The 19281-nt window shown below is 39.3% G+C and overlaps 1 protein-coding gene across 4 annotated transcripts in view; it reads left to right on the top strand.

Annotated features, from left to right (window-relative positions):
* The window catches only part of ptprk (protein tyrosine phosphatase receptor type K), a 38149-nt gene that overhangs the window by 6749 nt on the left and 12119 nt on the right, over window positions 1–19281 (top strand). Inside the window, exons 5-11 of one of the 4 annotated variants that reach the window (XM_053641863.1) lie at window positions 83–356; window positions 543–579; window positions 7419–7554; window positions 11126–11155; window positions 12868–13028; window positions 15871–15906; window positions 18085–18266. In XM_053641863.1, coding sequence (XP_053497838.1) covers window positions 83–356; window positions 543–579; window positions 7419–7554; window positions 11126–11155; window positions 12868–13028; window positions 15871–15906; window positions 18085–18266 — 856 coding nt within the window. The remainder of the gene's footprint in view (window positions 1–82; window positions 357–542; window positions 580–7418; window positions 7555–11125; window positions 11156–12867; window positions 13029–15870; window positions 15907–18084; window positions 18267–19281) is intronic. The other 3 variants (XM_053641872.1, XM_053641878.1, XM_053641885.1) reach the window with 3 other exon arrangements.

The following is a 19281-nucleotide window of genomic DNA, read 5'->3' as shown; positions in this document are numbered from 1 at the left end:
GATCACTGATTCTCCTTCTCTGAATGTTGTTACACGCCACTGCCACCGCCGTCGTCTGATTGGTCGCTTCGTTGTGTGTCAGTGCTTACCAGATCGTGGTGGAGGAGCTGAACCCTCACCGGTCACGCAGAGACGCCGGAACCCTCGAGTGTTTCCAGGTCCCCGTGTCCTACCAGACGGCCTCCGGCTCCGGATCTCCGTACTACTTTGCGGCGGAACTTCCGCCCGGGAATCTTCCGGAACCTTCTCCTTTCACGGTGGGAGACAACAAGACGTACCGGGGCTACTGGAACGCTCCGCTCGCTCCACGCAAAAACTACAACATCTACTTCCAGGCTGTGAGCAGTGTGGAGAAGGTCAGCGCACACACACACACACACACACACACACACACACACGTTCCTAAACACAGTAAAACAAAAACGTGGAATGAGTTTGAGTTTCACTGCATGCTGAGCAATGATGATTTTAACCGAGCTCCGTGTGTGTGTGTGTGTGTGTGTGTGTGTGTGTGTGTGTGTGTGACTTATTTTCCTCCACAGGAAACGAAGACTCAGTGCCTGAGATTGGCAACTAAAGGTGAGAACCTGCTTTATTGCTTTTTATTCCGAGGTTCTCGTCGGAATGGCGGCGCTGGACATATTGCTTATTTCCTTTCTCTTGTTCTCGTACCCACGTGGACAGTCTGACACACACACACACACACACACACACACACACACACACACACACACACACACACTGTCTCTCTGCAGTGAAAGCTTATTTGTGATCGCCGTGACATATTTGCTGGTGAAGCACCTTGCCCTGCTGATCCGATGTTTTCACGGCTGCGTGCGGACAAACCGAGCCAATCGCCATGATTTGTGCTTCATCAGAGATTTCAATAATCCGCACTTTTCATCTGTCACCTATAATACCGGACGAGCGGTGATCTGCGCCAGCGTACACTCATCTCCTCAAATTAATGTGCTAGGAGACCGGCTCGCCGATCTGCTGCAGGCCAAGAAACATTCCTTCAGGTATTCTTAACCAGTGTCTGGCGAAGCTTCGAGACGACACGACTTCAGTGAAGAACTCGCATTAAAGATGTTTTCATTCAACACCTGGCCTAATCCAGCTCTCTGTTTAGAACATGCACATCTGAGATTGTGATTGTGTTCCTCATCTCCATGTTCCTCATCTCCACATGTTCCTCATCTCCGTGTTCCTCATCTCCACATGTTCCCTCATCTCCACATGTTCCCTCATCTCCACATGTTCCCTCATCTCCATGTTCCCTCATCTCCACATGTTCCCTCATCTCCATGTTCCCTCATCTCCACATGTTCCCTCATCTCCATGTTCCCTCATCTCCATGTTCCCTCATCTCCACATGTTCCCTCATCTCCACATGTTCCCTCATCTCCATGTTCCCTCATCTCCACATGTTCCCTCATCTCCACATGTTCCCTTATCTCCACATGTTCCCTCATCTCCATGTTCCCTCATCTCCATGTTCCCTCATCTCCACATGTTCCCTCATCTCCATGTTCCCTCATCTCCACATGTTCCCTCATCTCCACATGTTCCCTCATCTCCATGTTCCCTCATCTCCACATGTTCCCTCATCTCCATGTTCCCTCATCTCCACATGTTCCCTCATCTCCACATGTTCCCTCATCTCCATGTTCCCTCATCTCCACATGTTCCCTCATCTCCATGTTCCCTCATCTCCATGTTCCCTCATCTCCACATGTTCCCTCATCTCCACATGTTCCCTCATCTCCACATGTTCCCTCATGTCCATGTTCCCTCATTTCCGTGTTTCTCATCTCCACATGTTCCCTAATCTCCGTGTTCCTCATCTCCGTGTTCCTCATCTCCACATGTTCCCTCATCTCCGTGTTCCTCATCTCCGTGTTCCTCATCTCCACATGTTCCCTCATCTCCGTGTTCCTCATCTCCACGTGTTCCCTCATCTCCACGTGTTCCCTCATCTCCACGTGTTCCCTCATCTCCACGTGTTCCCTCATCTCCATGTTCCCTCATCTCCATGTTCCCTCATCTCCGTGTTCCTCATCTCCGTGTTCCTCATCTCCATGTTCCCTCATCTCCGTGTTCCTCATCTCCACGTGTTCCCTCATCTCCACATGTTCCCTCATCTCCATGTTCCCTCATCTCCGTGTTCCTCATCTCCATGTTCCCTCATCTCCATGTTCCCTCATCTCCACATGTTCCCTCATCTCCACATGTTCCCTCATCTCCACATGTTCCCTCATCTCCATGTTCCCTCATCTCCACATGTTCCCTCATCTCCGTGTTCCTCATCTCCGTGTTCCTCATCTCCACATGTTCCCTCATCTCTGTGTTCCTCATCTCCACATGTTCCCTCATCTCCGTGTTCCTCATCTCCACATGTTCCCTCATCTCCATGTTCCCTCATCTCCGTGTTCCTCATCTGTGTTCCTCATCTTGGTGTTGATGCCTTGAGAACATAGCACTCTGGAAACATGATGTGTACATGCTATCCTAATGTTAGCGTTAGTCTCAACATATTTTGGTTTATGTACTGTTCATTCCTCAGTTCCCTACAAAGTTCTTCTAAAATAACATAAAATAATATATATATATAAAATATACAGTGGAGTAAATCAAAATAGCACATGCTAGGTATTTTCTCCTGGCCCACTCCATTGTTTAGCTAGTCGTCTGTTTGTCATGGTGTTAGCTCCAGGACATATGGTGCGCTCCTCAGCCCGGTGCAGTGCTAATGCGTATTTGTGCTGCTTTATCTGGGATTTTTATTATTTTTTTAAAGTGCAGTTGGAGGATTTTGAAAGTGCTGTGGCTGGGAGATTAGCGAAAGTGCTGCTAGCTAATCCATAGCCAGCTGGACGAGCATTAGCACGTAGCGGGTCTCTAGGGGAAAAGCCGTGACGGGGGCAGTCCATCTCATATGCTCTTTAAACTGTTAATCCTCCCCGAGTGTCACCTCCGTGATCGTCTGAGTGCCGTGTGTTTGATATTATAGTTTTGAAGTTTATTGTGGAGTTGAAACTGAAATGATTGACGGTGGAAGTCGCTCAGGAGAACGCAGATTACACTTGTATGAATATAGAACGTTCATTAACTGTTTAACTTTAATTTTATAATTGTATTCCAGTCATATAAAACTAGGGGGAAAAATCTTAGGAAAAAAAATATATATTGGTGTTATGCTATAGCGTAGTTTAGCATTGGAGCTTTTATTATTATTTTTAAATAATAATAATAATAATAATAATAATAATATATAAACTATATCTCAAATCCTAATATATAAAATGATATAAATTAACAAAATATAAAACATATTTACATTAAAAATTATTTTATTTTCCCCCCAATACATTTTAAATAATATGAATATTTATTTTTATCCTTTATGTAATGTATTTTTTTTTTGTAATTGTACCATTTATTATATTTTAAAGAAGTAAAAAACCTAAACAACAATAAGAGCTAGCAACAGAACCTTTGCTAGGTCATTTATACAAATGCTAAGGCTTTAGTTTTAGGGTACGCGGTGCTTCGCTTCTAGATGTTCTAGCAAAATGAATATTTATTCAAATTAAACGCAAAGAACAGTAACATTCCTGTGTTCAGTCTTAACTTTGGGCTTAAGTTATCTGGCTAACTAAGAATTCCAACGATTCAGCGTTTAGCAACAGTAATCCGTAGTTCTCCTTAAAGTGAGCCTGAAGTTTGAATAAGAATAAGCGCTAGTAAAATTTGATCATTTTTGCGCTCGATCTTGACTTTGGACTTAAACGATCTAGCTAAAAATAATCATCAGCAAAGGAAACATTCCTGTGATCAGTGTTGAACGAACATCATCATAAAGTTAGTCTTTAAGTTGTCTCGCTAAGAATAAAGAGCATCCAGAGGATGTGATATTTACTCTAGTCAGTCTTGCTGGAGTTATCTGGCTGAAGTCTGAATTTACCTTTACGTTGCCAGTTGTGAATTTGGGCTTAAGTTTTCCAGCTGAAGATATTTCTGTCTTCTTTTATTTTTCTCTCAATCTTAACTTTGGGCTAAGTTTAAATGATGTCCATTTTTAGTATTGATGTTATCCAACTACAAATGTTTCCATTTTTAATCTTAAATTCAGGGTTTAAGTTATCCAGCTATAAATAAGTCTGTATTCAGTCTTGGGCTTACGTTTAAAGGAAGTTTCTAGCTGCAGAGAGATTAAAGTTGAGATGAGTTTATCCTGCTAACGGAGAGATCCTGAGAGGAAATGCCCCCTCTTGTAGGTTAGATCATCACACTTTCCTTCTCAGACAGAGGGAGATGTTCAGGGCTCGCAGCGGAGTGTTGAGAATTACAGTAGCGCGGAGAGGCTCGGCCCCGGAGCCGCACCTGACGGATTGAATATGAAAGCGTTTGTTATTATAGATTTGCTGTTGTCATTAATTATTCTCCATCTCTGCCTTTCTTGCGGGAGATAACATAATAAAAGCGGCGAGCTGGAAGCTCGCGGCGCTCGCGCACAGAATTTGATACGCTCCGTGTCATGTACCGTTAGCGGGAGTGGGAAATAGATTTTCATTTTAGGCGAGCGGTTTTATCTCTGAAATGGATGTAATCCAATTTCATTTGAATTTCTTCCAGTGTTTTTTTTCTTCCTTCTTCTCGGCCGCCGTGTTTATGAGAGTTGACGCTGGTGTAAGTGTTTTGGCAGGAGAGAGAGGGATTCATGTCTGTACCAATACTCCACAACATCAAATCTTACACACACACACACACACACACACACACACACACACACACAGAGACAGAGTCACCTTTTAACCCCAATGTCACAATCCATTCAGAGCTGCTCTTTAAAACATGATGCGCTCACACTTTAAAAACTGGGTGGAGCTGCTCTGTGTGTGTGTGTGTGTGTGTGTGTGTGTGTGTGTGTGTGTGTTTCTGTGCCCTGAAACGACCCGCATGCACACGTTTTCTGCACCAATAACATCATCGTGGTCATGTCTCATCCAGGACTGAACACAGAACCAACTCAGATCTGAATATTTTAAAATTATTAAAAATAATTCCAGATTTTTCCAGAAAAGCAAAATAAAATTCTTTTGAAATCAAATCATGGAGCAAGTGAGAACATCGAGAGTTAAACCAGTCTTTATTTTATCTGTGTTACTGATGATGATGATAATGATAATAATAATAATAATAATAATAATAATAATAATAATAATAATACATCTAGAGAGCAAGCTAGGCTAGTTAGTTGGATAATGCTAGCTACGACTGGAATCGTAAATACTCAATAGTACTTTATTACCTATAGTACTAATCTAGCTCAGTTCCTCAGATCTAAACTTACCAATAGAAGTTTATCTACGAAACCTAGAGAGGTCAAAAATGATGTCTGATTGATCTACAGAACCTCAGTTACAGAACTGACAATTACCTATTGAATTTATATCGTCTACAGAATTGATATAATTAAAATGATCTACGGATAATTTTTTTTTACTTTACTTACAGATGTAGCTAAAAAAAAATCTATATAACATTACCTACAGAATCTATATAAAGGTAAAATTATTTACAGAACCTATACAACTACGAAGGATCTACAGAACTTAGATGGCTAAAATAATCTATAGCGCATAAACGTGAATGTTACCTGTGGAAAGTCACGTATAGAAGTGGTATAGCTGTACAGCTCAAATTTATTTACAGGACCTAGATAGCTAAATTGTGTATCTATAGCACATAGATAAACTTTACCTGTAGAACCCAGATAGCTAAAATTTAATTTACTTACAGAACCGAGACATAAATTTACACAGAGTATATTACCTACAGAACATAGCTCAATTTACCTATACAACCCAGATAGCTCAATTTTACCTGCGGAACGTAGCCTTTTTTTCTCACATCAGCTCACTCTGGTTAGTGATTTTTCTTGGAGAACAGAAAAAGAACTAAAAACCAAAACACTGAAAGAATTTTCTGATGAGAAACCTAAATAATAAACTCATTAATATGCAAATATATTCATATACAACATGTAAAGATATCCATATACAGTGTAAGTATAAACCAAATTTAATTATAGTGGCTTTAATATCCTGTGTGTGGTCACATGCATCCCTAACGCTAAAATCAAACACACACACACACACACACACACACACACACACACACACACAGAGAGGAAGATGATGAAGATGAGCCCAGTGTGTGCGGAGGAAGTGGAGTAGGGAAAGTAGGCCGGTGTATAAGCGTACACACACACACTCGCTCCGGGCCGTGGCGTTGTTAATAAAAGCCGTCGCTGTTTCGCAGTAACACAGGGAGCGCTGTGTGTGAGCGGAACACAATAAATGTTCGGGTCGATGCTCACTGACACTGCCGTAATGGCTTCATTGTTAGCTTGTAAAACACATTAGTGTGTATTTACGGTGTTCTACACATACACACATGCTGCATTAAGAGAGTGTGTGTGTGTGTGTGTGTGTGTGTTACAGCTCGATTATTCAGTGTGTAGTGTCCAGGAGAAGTGCACTTCCTAATGGATTTGTGTGTTTATGTTTACAAGTCCAGATTCTAGAACTAATGCTAAAGCGGCTTTTATTACTCGTTCTATATAAAACGTACATACATGCAGCGTAACACCAATTCTAGCTTTTATAGATAATATTTAAACAAATTATTTTAGATAATAATTACTTTTAGAAAGTGATCGTAGTTAGCATACTTTCAAGCTAGCTAGCTCTTCAGCCATTTACGTTAAGCTACGTTGTATGTAATCCTAGGTGTTCGTGGCGTTATTAGCTAGCTAGTCATTAATTGTTTTAAGCTAACGCCTTGTAATCGGAGGCGCTCTTTGTAATGCTAGGTAGTTTATTTACTCACAAGCTGGCTAGCAAGCCTTCATCTTGAAGATCATGCTGTATGCGGTATGTCAGTGTAAAAAATGAAAAAGCTAAAGCTAGCTAGCTTGTTATTGAATAAGTTACTTAGTTTGCAGATGTGGGGATTTCATTGTTCAAGATAAATATAAATGATGTATAGATAGACTAGTTAAGAATTAAATATCGTTAGCGTTACGTTAACTGGTTGCCGTTGTATTACATTTAGCTAAACATAAATAGCTGGTATGAATGGCTAGATAGCTAGCTAGGTAGGATGTTCACCTTGTTAAGATGGATACCTGAATAATCAGTTGTATCGCAATATGCAACAAAATAATAATAATAATAATAATAATAAGAAGAATATTGTGGTTATTATTCAGTTACTTCAGCTAGGTTAATTAACTAGCAAGCTAACATTAAACAGTGACTGAGTAGATTAGCATTATTAGAAGTATTATGAATAAGTGCTAACATTTTTTAACGGTAAATGAATGACGTGATTCTGTCCTCCGGTTTCAGGAGCTACAGAGGAGCCGGAAGTGATTCCCGATCCGGCTAAACAGACGGACCGCGTGGTGAAAATCGCCGGGATTAGCGCCGGAGTGCTGGTGTTCATCCTGCTGCTGCTTGTGGCCATTTTACTGGTGAAGAAAAGGTGAGAATATTTTTAGTTCTTTTTCACACAAGGTTACACTTCATTCCCATGTTCATCACACACATCTGTACAGCTGCACTGCTACACGCTCACCACCGAGGGGCAGCACTGAGCTGAAGACGGGAAGTGTGCACGTGCGTGAGATGAAGCGGTTTATTTCCCTCTAACAGTACGACCCCAAGTGTTTTATTCCTCTTACACCACAGCTGATTGCACCGTTTTATTCATTAAAAAATACTTTTTATCCGTTTATAGTTGCATCATAATGATGTGATACAAGTTCTCACTTCCGTTAAAGAGGCTATAATCAGTCGTTCCCTCAGCAGCTCGTCTTTGGTTCTCTTCCTCTGGTTGTGTGAGCGGAACACAGTAACGATGAGCACACGGGCGACGGTTTGCAGAGATTTAAAACTCGTTTAAAAATTCAGCGAAGTTAAATAAAAAAACACACAAGAAAACAAACTGCTCCTTGTTGTCATGGTAACGGTGACATTAACCATGACGCTAGACCATTCACTTAAAATCTGTCAACATAAACACAGAGAATAGAGAGAGGGAGGGCGAGAGAGAGAGAGAGAAAGTTATACTTACTCTAAAGAAGGATGGAGGAAAAAGAGAGAGGGAATAGAAGGGGAGAAAGTGGAAGAGATGTGTGTATATACACTCTAAGGAAATTGTATAGTTGTGTGTGTGTGTGTGTGTGTGTGTGTGTGTGTGTGTGTGTGTGCACTTACTCTCCTGTCTTACTGTTGTTTAATATCGCCATCGTGTGGCTGTCTGTCTAACTGCAGCTCTCTCTCTCTCTCTCTCTCTGTCTCCCCCCCATGTTTTGTTTTCTTCTCTCCTCTCTTTGTCCCTTATAATTGTATTCTCATTGTTTTATTCTTTCTTAACCTATTTCTCCTCTCTCTCTCCCTCTCTCTCTCTCTCTCTCGCTCTCTCCCTCTCTCTCTCTCTCTCTCTCTCTCTCTCTCTCTCTCGCTCTCTCCCTCTCTCTCTCTCTCTCTCTCGCTCTCTCCCTCTCTCTCTCTCTCTCTCTTCACCTATCTCTCATCTGTCAGTCCCTGTCTCTCTCTCTATCCCTTTGTTTTTGTTTAATTGTTTCTCAATTTATGTCTCTCACGCTTTCTCTCTCTGTCTCTCTCTCTCTCTCTCTCTCTCTCTCTCTCTCTCTAGGTGTACACACACACACACACACACACACACACACACACACACGTATCCTCTCTCACTGTGCTGTAGTTGAATGTCTCTCGCCCATCTCTATGTAAAAGTGATTTTGTGGGCTTGACTAAATTAAAATTTATATCATTATCATATTTGTGTGTGTGTGTCTCGGCGGCGGCGGTGGTGGTGACGAGTGTGTTTCTTGGCTCGGTGGTGTGAATTGGCTCGGCTCGGTGTGGTTAAGCGTTAGCGTTGGCGTGAAGCCCGTGGACGGTCGGCTGGAGCGAGGCTGAGTTCCTGCTGGATCCGGTCCAGATTTAATGCTCGCTTAGTGAATATCCACAGTACTGACCTTTCAGAAAAACAACAACTCAAATCAATCGAACCCAACTTAAACCAGGCAAGTGATCAGTTCCACACCACGATACGCGTCAGTAACGAGTATTAAAGCGTCCCGCAAAACTGATCCAGAATCAGTCTGGCTGCTGTTCCCATTTATTCACAACACGTTCCCATTTATTCCCAACACGTTCCCACAGAAGCCTGTGATATTATAAAGCGTTTTAATAAAGCACGGAAGCTGACTAGCATAGCTATTTAATAGGCCAAACTCATCGTCTGCTTCCAGAATGGAACCCGTAGTGTTGTTATCCCACGGTGTTCCCTTTCTTTCACAGATTAAAATAGTTACTGGATAAAACTCCTAGCTATGAAGGGTTTTCCAGATGTTTCCACGTTACGTATGAACGCTAACTTTGTTTAGCTAACAGTAACCAGCTAACCAGATAATTACAATTACAACAATCACCTGCTTTACTTTTTGTTTATTTATTTATTTATTTATTTATTTTTACCGTCAGTAACGACACAATTCCCGCCGTAAATTGCAGCAATAATCCGAAAGCTTTCTCTAAGGTTGTTAGAATTGCAGATTTAAAAGCGAGTCAGATCGAATCGTCACTTCTCGATGCGCAGAATTTTCCGAAAGACATCGACATTCGTAACTGTTCGTGCCAAGGTTTCTTTTCAAAACGAAGTTACACCCACGTCGTCTTCTGTCCGGTTTTACTCCATTACAAATTTTTCACTCTTAAGAGTTCTGTCTTTTCCGCATTGGCAGTTTTTAGCACGTGCAGCGGCACTGCCCCCTGGTGTACACACTTGTAACTTGGGTGTAGAATCATTTGGTTTTAAAGTGAAGGAAATACAGCTCCATACCTAACCAAACCACATGTATGTCCTCCATTTTACAGCCATGATCCAGGGCTAACGTTCTCTCTCTCTCTCTCTCTCTCTCTCTCTCTCTCTCTCTCTCTCAATCTCTCTTTGGGAATGAATTTTCGAGAGTGAGAGCTCGGTATTTACAAGTGTTTCTGATGTCTTTACGTTTGGCCTTTGAGAGATACTGCATCTTTAAAATGGTGGTCACGATGATGATTGTTTTTGTTTTTTGGGGTGTTTTTTTTTCCCAGGATGTCTGCTGCTTACTGATTTGATTTGCATTGTTTATTTTTTCATATTATTTTGTGAATACATCACAATACATTCTGTTTTGTTTTTCTGGATTAAAGATGAATGAATTGGACAGACGTAGTCAGAAATTCCCGCGGTAACGCATGTGCCAATTTCTGGTTGTACGATACACCGCAATATTGACGGTAGGGCGGGGCGATATGAGGAAATCACAATTTTCAATATATGTTTCGACGATATTTCCAGGATACGTGACGCGTATCATGATGCATAGGTTTGCTAACAATATAAAAACAGTAGAGGTGTATAATTTTTCTATCATAAATTTACACTACATTCGTTTCAAAGTAATTGTAATTGCGTATTAGATTTACATAAATATCATTTAACACTGAAAGCAGGTTTCTAAAGATTTAAGAAAGCAATTTTAACACTAAATGACCTGCTTAGAGTCCGCGCCGTTAATAAAAATAAAGCAAATGAATGATAAAGGATGTCATGATATTGCGGTATAATTTATCACGATATGGATACATCATGTCGTCGTATCGCCCAGCTCTCATTCACTGTATTGTTCCAGAATATAATCTAAAAGTATATAATATCAATATCACGAGAAGAGACAGAAATTGACGATTGGCACATGTTAACTGCGATCGTGTCGAAAAAGAATTCAGCCAGCTTTGCATGTTATGATGTTTTCTTTTCTATTTTATTTCCTTATTGCTATTTTTTCAGATTGCACGCAAATTGTGGGAGGGGAAAAAAACATGCATGCGTTTGTTAAATGAGAACAAAACAATGAAGAATAAAATAAAATAAGGCACAGTTTGCTGCTTCTGTTGGGAAAAGAGTGTTTGCATTGACCCCTATTTTCTATTTTCTTCATTCTGTTTGTGCTGTTTGCTGTTTTTTCTCATTCGCTCGCCAGGAGGACCTACTATTCTTACTCATATTACCTGTAAGTAAAAAAAAAAAAAAAAAAAAAAAAAAAGGGGGCTGGTTAAAGCCGAGTCGAGGGCGTGTTGGTCTTTGTCTCTCGGTTAGTTCTGTTAGTGTTTTAAAGATGCAGTATCCTTTTTTCAAGTGACTCGCTTTTAAACCAACCAACCAACCGACCAATCACAACCACGCTGCCATGTTTCCCAGCTCCAACATGCTCCGTGCTCTCCATGACCCGAGCGCTGTGTTAGTTGAAAAAAGAATGCTGCATTTGTGTGTGTTTTCATTTTCTTGTTTCTTTCATTCTTTATTACTTTTGTCGTCGTTGCATGTGTGTGTGTGTGTGTGTGTCGGGTTATCACCCCTGCCATTCATCTCTTAATACCTTCTCACACACACACACACACACACACACCCACAGGTGAACTCATATATGTTCGTTTTGTTTTTTTTTTGGTTTCAGTGAGTCTGGGTTCGTTATTAGCATCGTAGCTGTGTGTTGCTATGATGACGTATGCTGAGGAGGAAAGCTGAAAAGGTTTTATCGTTAACGTTAGTACTAACGTCGAACAGCGGATTACATCACTCAAATATTTATACGTCACTTAGTATTTAGGTTTCTGAATCTCTGAAATGTAAACAAAAATCAAACGTACGCAACGTAGCAACTTTACTCAAAACGATTTGTTGCACCAGATCTTCAAGGGTAAAGCCGGCTTTACGGTGTACGATTTCGGACGGCGCTGTTGCAGACGCAAATCGCACGCCGTAAACGAATTCCGTGGCCGTTAGAACGGTGAGCTGCGATCTTAGAACATTTAACGTGTCTCGAGTCAAGAGTAAGACATCTCTGATTAAAATCTCAGACTGTGAGCGCTGCTACGCTATTGGCGGTCTGAAGGAGGAAAAGTCATGGTACAGCTACAAATACGGCAGCGGCGATGACGTAAATATTAAATGCTAATGGTATGCAAAAGTATTTCTGGACCATGCCGGATTGATGACATCATCAAGCAGAACGTAGTAATTTTCCTTTAATCGCAGGTCTGTCGTTAGTAGGTCGTCTACGTAACGTAGCTAACGCGCACAATTTTTCAGACGTGGTTTATGACGAAGTGTGACTTCCTGTCATCTTTATACACGAACTAAACGTTCACGCACCAAAAACTTTATGGGATTTTATTAACATTTTGCCCCGCCCCGACCCCGCCTCTCAAAACTAGTTTGAAGATATGCGAGTGTTAAAATAAATTTGAACTTTACATATGTTCACAGATTTTATCCCTGTGCAGAAACTGTTAACAGTCCTTTACAGAACCTTGAAATAACGGGTTGTGCTTTGGGAGAGTTCCTAGCAGAACCTCTTTCGAAAGCTAGACTTTGGGAAGCTCTAGATGGAACCTAAAGGGCGGCGATGGTGTGTAGGTTTAATTTTTTCGTTTGAATTCTTTTACTAGTTAATATAATGAATGGAGTCAGTAATGTAATTTTAAATTGCCCAGTGCCAACTCCAGATTAGCTTCTGCTGAAGTCCTGGTTTCATCTACACACTTTGGAAGTAAAGGTTCCTTCAGCATGCTCAGGCAGTGTTTTTTCCGCTGGGTTTTCCTGAAGTTTTGCTAAAGGTTTCTCCTCCTGTTCATTCTTCTCTCTCCCATGTCTTGCTGGTGCATTCTGATCGTTTTAACAAATAATAATAAATTAATCAAATGTATGGCGTCGATTTGTCAGGAAACTGGCTAAGAAGCGCAAGGACGCAGCTGGAAGTGCAAGGCAGGAGATGACGCACATGGTGAACGCCATGGACCGGAGTTACGCCGAGCAGAACACGCTCCACACTGAGGAACCCGTGACCGTCACCTTCATGGACTCGCACAGCTTCAACAACCGATGTAAGTGCAGATATGACCTTATATACAACAGCCTCAGCTCATGGAAGTTAGCTTCCTGTTCTGCGACTTTTTGTTTATAAAATATATCTGCAAAAACGTTTTTTTTCACCATTATTTTTTTCAAAATATTATACGAAAAATGGTTTCAAATTGCTTAGAATTTTATTCATGTACAGTCGTGTGAAAAAATAAGTACACCCCATGGAAATCGTTGGGGTTTGTCGACATGTTTGAATGAGCAAACATTTGATCCTCTTTGAAACGGCGCCTATTTAATAAAGGTGATACACTCTATCAAATGACACATAAAACAAAAAACAGATCAGTGACATGGAAAAAAGTAAGTACACCCCTACATTTATCACACCTTCAAATCCATATGATTGGAATCAGGGGTTAGGGAGTGCAGGTGGAACCGGTCTTATTTATACCCCTCTCATATCTAGTGTCTGGAGTTCCCTTTGCTATTGATGTGTGTGGTGTTATCATGCCAAGATCTAAAGAGTTCTGTAAGGCCTTCAGAATAAATGACGTGGATGAGTCGGAGTATGAGTCTGGCGAGAGATTTAAAAAAATCTCCAAATTATTTGAAATACATCATTCCACTGTAAGGAAAATATGGCACTTTTGGTACAATAAGCTCTGGACAGACAAATCAAAGATAGAGTTGTTTGGCCACAGTAACAGCAGACATGTTTACTGCAGACCAAAGACAGTTTTTCAGGAGAAGCACCTCATACCAACTGTGAAGCACGTTGGTGGAAATGTTATGGTTTAGGGTTGCTTCGCTGCCTCAGGGACTGGACAGCTTTCATTCATTGATTCAACTATAAATTCTGCATCATATCAAAGAGTGCCTGAAGATAATGTGAGGCCATCTGTCTGAAAGTTGAACCGAAAGTGGACCTTTCAACAGGATAATGATCCTAAACACACGAATAAATCCACCAAGGAACGGCTCAAGAAGAAGAACTGGAGGGTTATGGAATGGCCTAGTTAAAGCCCGGATTTGAATCCCATTGAGATGTTGTGGGAGGATGTGAAACGGGGAGAACATGCAAGAAAACCCTCAAACATCTTTGCAACTGAAAGAATATTGCATGGAAGACTGGTCAAAAATTCCACAAGCCTGGTGGAGAATTATAGAAAACGCTTACAAGAAGTTATTTCTGATAAAGGGGGCAATCCTAGCTTCTGAGACTTACTTTTTTCCACAGAATAATATCACATCTATTGATATTTCTGTTAAATAAATGATTGATAAAGCTAATTTTCCTTGTTTTTGTTCAAGTATATCAACTTCATTAATAGGCGCTGTTTAAAACTGATCAAATGTTCGCTCGTCTAAATATTACCCAGTGCAGTTATTTATTCATCCCTTATCCATCAACAACTTTTGCTTATTGGACATTTCTTTCTTAAATATCATAAAGCACGGCTGAAGCCGAAGATTTCTACTATTTCATTTGTTGAATTGTTTCAAAATGATCAAAATAAGCTTCACTCAACGTGGATAAATGGAGACTTTTGTTGGTCATGTTAAGATATTGAGCCATAACGTTTTGACCTCCAGTAACCTTTTTGTATACTTTATTTAAAAAAAAAACAAAAGAAAATCTATTCATACATGATATTTACATGCCACTGTATTTAGATCAGAAATGATACGACAAAAACATATTGATGCATTTTCCTCCATTTAATTCATTTGAAAGCTGATTGCTAAGCAGTTTTTGTTAGATTTCTCATCAACTGATTCAAAACCTAAATACCACACACACACACACACACACACACACACACACACACACACACACACACACACAAACAAACCTACCGGGAAATCCACGTAGGTGTGAAAATGTTTCATTTTCTACAGTATAAATTTTTTCATTTCTTTATTGTGGTTTATTTTGGTTTTGTTGTTCCATGATTCTTAAAGGGCAAAAAACTAAACTAACTAAAGTAGCTTTAGGTTAATAAAACTGACATGGCAACGGCGAGCTTGGAGATATAAACCAAGTTGCTGTAGAAAATTACATTCGGTGTAAATCGATAGCGTGTTTCAGAACAAATCTGAAGGGAGGAGTTGCAAGTTTGCAAGCGTTTGCAACACTTCTCGTCAAGAATCCTGTAGCTGACCTCAGGACCGGCATCATTTCAAAACTAGCCGAGGAGTTTCAAGGTTTCGTAGGCTATAAGTTAGAAATCTTTTTATGCATGCAAAGAATTGAAAAACCTGATGATCGTAAAAAGATTTTAGATTTATCTTTGAAACGTAAGATTGAAGCTGAAGTTTTTTTTTTTTTTTTTTAATAAAGCTTGCACGGTATAGAATAAAAAAAATTAAACAATGTAAAAAGTTCATATTTTTACTGGATAGTCAACACATTTTACGTCTGAAATGAAAGTTTATTTGTGCAGTAATTTAGTAAGCTCTAAAGGCTTTTATTTCAAGGACATTATCCATATTTTCATTTGATAATAATTTAAATATATTTGCTATCTTTTTTAGTTACTTTTGAACATGAACAAAAAAGTTTCAAGTCGTCAAAAATAATATATACATTTTTATTACCAAATATTATTTAAATTGTACGATTTGTGTTTTGCAAAGTTTAATTGGTGCAGATATTCATTGTGTTTCTAGTTTTTAACTGTTTTACTAAATAAACCAATTGATATATTTGTCATCGAAAGAGAAAAAATTGTATAGAAAACTATATATTTTTTTTTGTTTCTGTACTTTGTCTTCTTCATTAAACAAAAGCACTATATAAGTTCAATATATGTATTATTATTATTATTATTATTATTATTATTATTATTATTATTATTGCAGTGCCCAACGATCCTCTTGTGCCTACAGCCGTGCTCGGTGAGGCTTTATTAAAGTCATAATTATTATTTTCTTTGATGACTCCCCGTGTATCAGAGGTGTTCAACTAAACCTCATAACTCATAGTTAATTCATTATTTTAAATGAATCCCAACCAGCCGTCACATTTCTGATTAAGCTCATCGGTTATTTTTTACACCAGTGAGGTGAAACTAAAGGAGTTTAGAGTCGGACACCGCTGATACACTTCCTGGACTACATTTCCCATCATACCTTGGTGTGTTGCTCATTGTTTGGAACCACTGTGTCCACAGAGTGTTTTTATTTCATTAACTATGGAGTGATTATTATACGACTCGTCGTGATCTCGGGACGTAGCTAGCGGATGGGAGTTGAACGTGATTTATTTATAAATACTGATTGGCTGACATTGGAAGTGTTAGTTGGACTATATTTCTATCAAATATCCTTCATTTTGTTATTAATAGTGTAGTTTTGTATAGGTTTTAGTGTTTGGCAATTTTGAAAACCAAATAACTTTTGACACCATTTGTCTTTCAAGCTTTAATTATGAGATTATTCTTTGCTTTTATATAGTTGTTTTACTAATGTTTTAATGATTATTGTAATTAGTAGTACAGTGATGTAAAACTTTTTTGATATTTGATCATTTCAAAGAAATCAGTTTTTATAATATAGTATATAAGATGCTAAAAAAAACTCATTTAAATTTTAATTGAATAGGACATTTTCTGTGGACATGTGGTCCTTGGTGTGTGTGTGTGTGTGTGTCTGCGTGCACGTGCATGTACTGGTCCTTATTAAGAGATATGTACACACAATCTTTGGATCCTTATTAATCAAGGTGTACACACAGACACAGAGTCATTGTTTACAGGGACCAAAAAATTGTTCCACAATACGTGTGTGTGTGTTTGTGTGTGTGTGTGTGTGTGTGTTTTGAAAATTTGGAACAGAGTATTTTGACAGACGCCTCAGGAATAAAAACTTTAATCCAATACTTGGCCAACACAAGCTTTTTCTCTTAATCTCTCACACACACAATCTCCAAGTACCAAGTAGACGGTACAGTATTTTGCAGCATTGGCCAAATGTCATTTTAGACACACACACACACACACACACACACACACACACACACACACACACACACAAATCTCATCTCACAGCTGAGTGTGTCTCCTCTGAGACACTCTGCACTTTAATGAAACAAAATAAAAGTGACAGTTAGCAAGTCCTCGCAGTTCCACACCAGTCAGCTGGGTTAAAAGAATCAGATCAGAACACACACTCAACATGACAGGACATGCCAGACCACACATACACACACAGCGGATGTGCTGTAGTTCTGGGGACCGAATGTCACATGAGTGAATGACTTATGAGGACCATTTGCGTTTTCTCCCTCTCTCTCTCACACATACACACATGCACACACGCATGTTCCCATAGTCCCCACATGGCTGGTGTGTGAACAAGTCCCCATAAAACATACATACTGTGTACACACAGAAATATATACTTATTTTGCTCACGTGGCCGGGAGTGTGTGTGTGTGTCCAATAAGCAAGCTACACACACAGCATTTGAGTGTCTGATTGTTCACGTGTTTAAAGGTGTTTTAAAATGATCTGTAAAGAGTGTATAATCAGAAATAAATAATCAGATGAGTGTTTAGGTGTGTGTGTGTTTTTACTGTGCAGTGGTCATCTCTTCCTTATCTCACTCCCGTGTTGTGTATTTGGTCCCTTTTTCATGTTTGAAAATAAGTATTTAGATTTTATAAGGACCTGCTCTAAAATCACTGTTTCTTTCACATGCTGACTGGATAGTGCCTATTACTGGTGAGTATACACACACACACACACAATTTTATACTGAATGTAACTTATTTATACTGTGCAGTGCTATATGATATTATACTATAGCTCAGCTCTGGAGCATGATGGGACAAAACTAAGTGCACCTCTGTGTTATTTTTGACCTCCCTAACGCACGGTATAAATTTGGTGAAAATCGGAGAACGCCGAATTTTTCACCCCAAAAACACGTATATAATTCTTTAAAAAAATGGACAGTTTTATTTTTATTGCTTTTATTGGCTATTGTTTTTGGGACTTACAGGAAATCGTAAGTATCTGAAGTTTTGTAGACTGTAATGAATGCTTCTGATGTTTCCACATTGTGTGTGTGTAGATGAGAACCATGCAGCAGCAGAGAACAGCAGGTTGTTGGACGTTCCTCGATTCCACTGTGAAGGAACCGAATCTCCGTATCAGACAGGACAACTTCACCCGGCAATCCGAGTGGCAGATTTACTGCAACACATAAACTTGATGAAGACGTCCGACAGTTACGGCTTTAAAGAGGAGTACGAGGTGAGATTTATGGGAACCTCAATATCACTTTAAGTTATGAAAACAGAAATTTATGAACACAAAACACACACACCAATTGTGAAGTCTGTCACATGAGCACACAATGCCAGTGCCTACCAGGTGACTTCCTGTTGAGTTAATAGTGCTATTAATGCGGGCAGCTCAGAACCCACAGCAAGCATTTCCTGTTAGTTAGTGGTAAGTACTACTGAAATGACTGCTGACTTCCAGCACACACTGATGTACCAACATCATTTCATGCTACATAGATTTCATGTAGAAAATACAGTATATAATCTAACATTCTATCACTGTCCAGAATATCACAATATTCTTAAAAAAAAAAACCCCTTTGTATTACAGTTAGGGTTATCCGGCTGTTTTGGTCACAAAGCGAGATAGTTCCATCGCTTGTGTAAAGATTTGGATCGCTAGTGGTTCTAACGTAAATAAAAGAAAACGTTTTTATTTTACAAATTATATCTGAAAGAAATTCTATTCCAAGGAGTCGAAAATGGAAGGAGGTTTAATCCAAATCATAAGAGAAATGTATTTAAATCATGACGTCATCAACAGTTTATAGTAGTATAATCCAGGTTTATACCAGGACTCCATTTCAATGAAGATTTTTGATGTGAATTATTACAACTGGTGCTTTTTTATTTAACTTTTTTTTTAAGTTTTGTTATTCGCATTGTGATCATGCATTTCAGGATTTTTTGAAGTCGCCCCATGAAACCACATGCAAATCAACACCACACAAACACACACACACACCATCTGCTGCTCTACAACTCGCCGTTTAAACCGTCTCTTTGTGTGTGCCTGTTCACTTAGGGAAATTTTACAGCGTTAAAATCTTAAAGACCTACGTTTTATGATTTCATGATTTTTAAAAGATTCATGCAGTACTTTTAAATTCTGGATTAAATATAAACACAGTCTGGTGTTTTGACATTATGCTCTAGATATGAAGATAATGTTAACAGTTGATAACGTTGGAGAACTTTTAAAG

This window comes from Ictalurus furcatus, chromosome 2, assembly GCF_023375685.1.
Source record: "Ictalurus furcatus strain D&B chromosome 2, Billie_1.0, whole genome shotgun sequence".
Lineage (NCBI taxonomy): Eukaryota > Metazoa > Chordata > Actinopteri > Siluriformes > Ictaluridae > Ictalurus > Ictalurus furcatus.
This window is presented reverse-complemented; position numbering and strand designations above follow the sequence as displayed.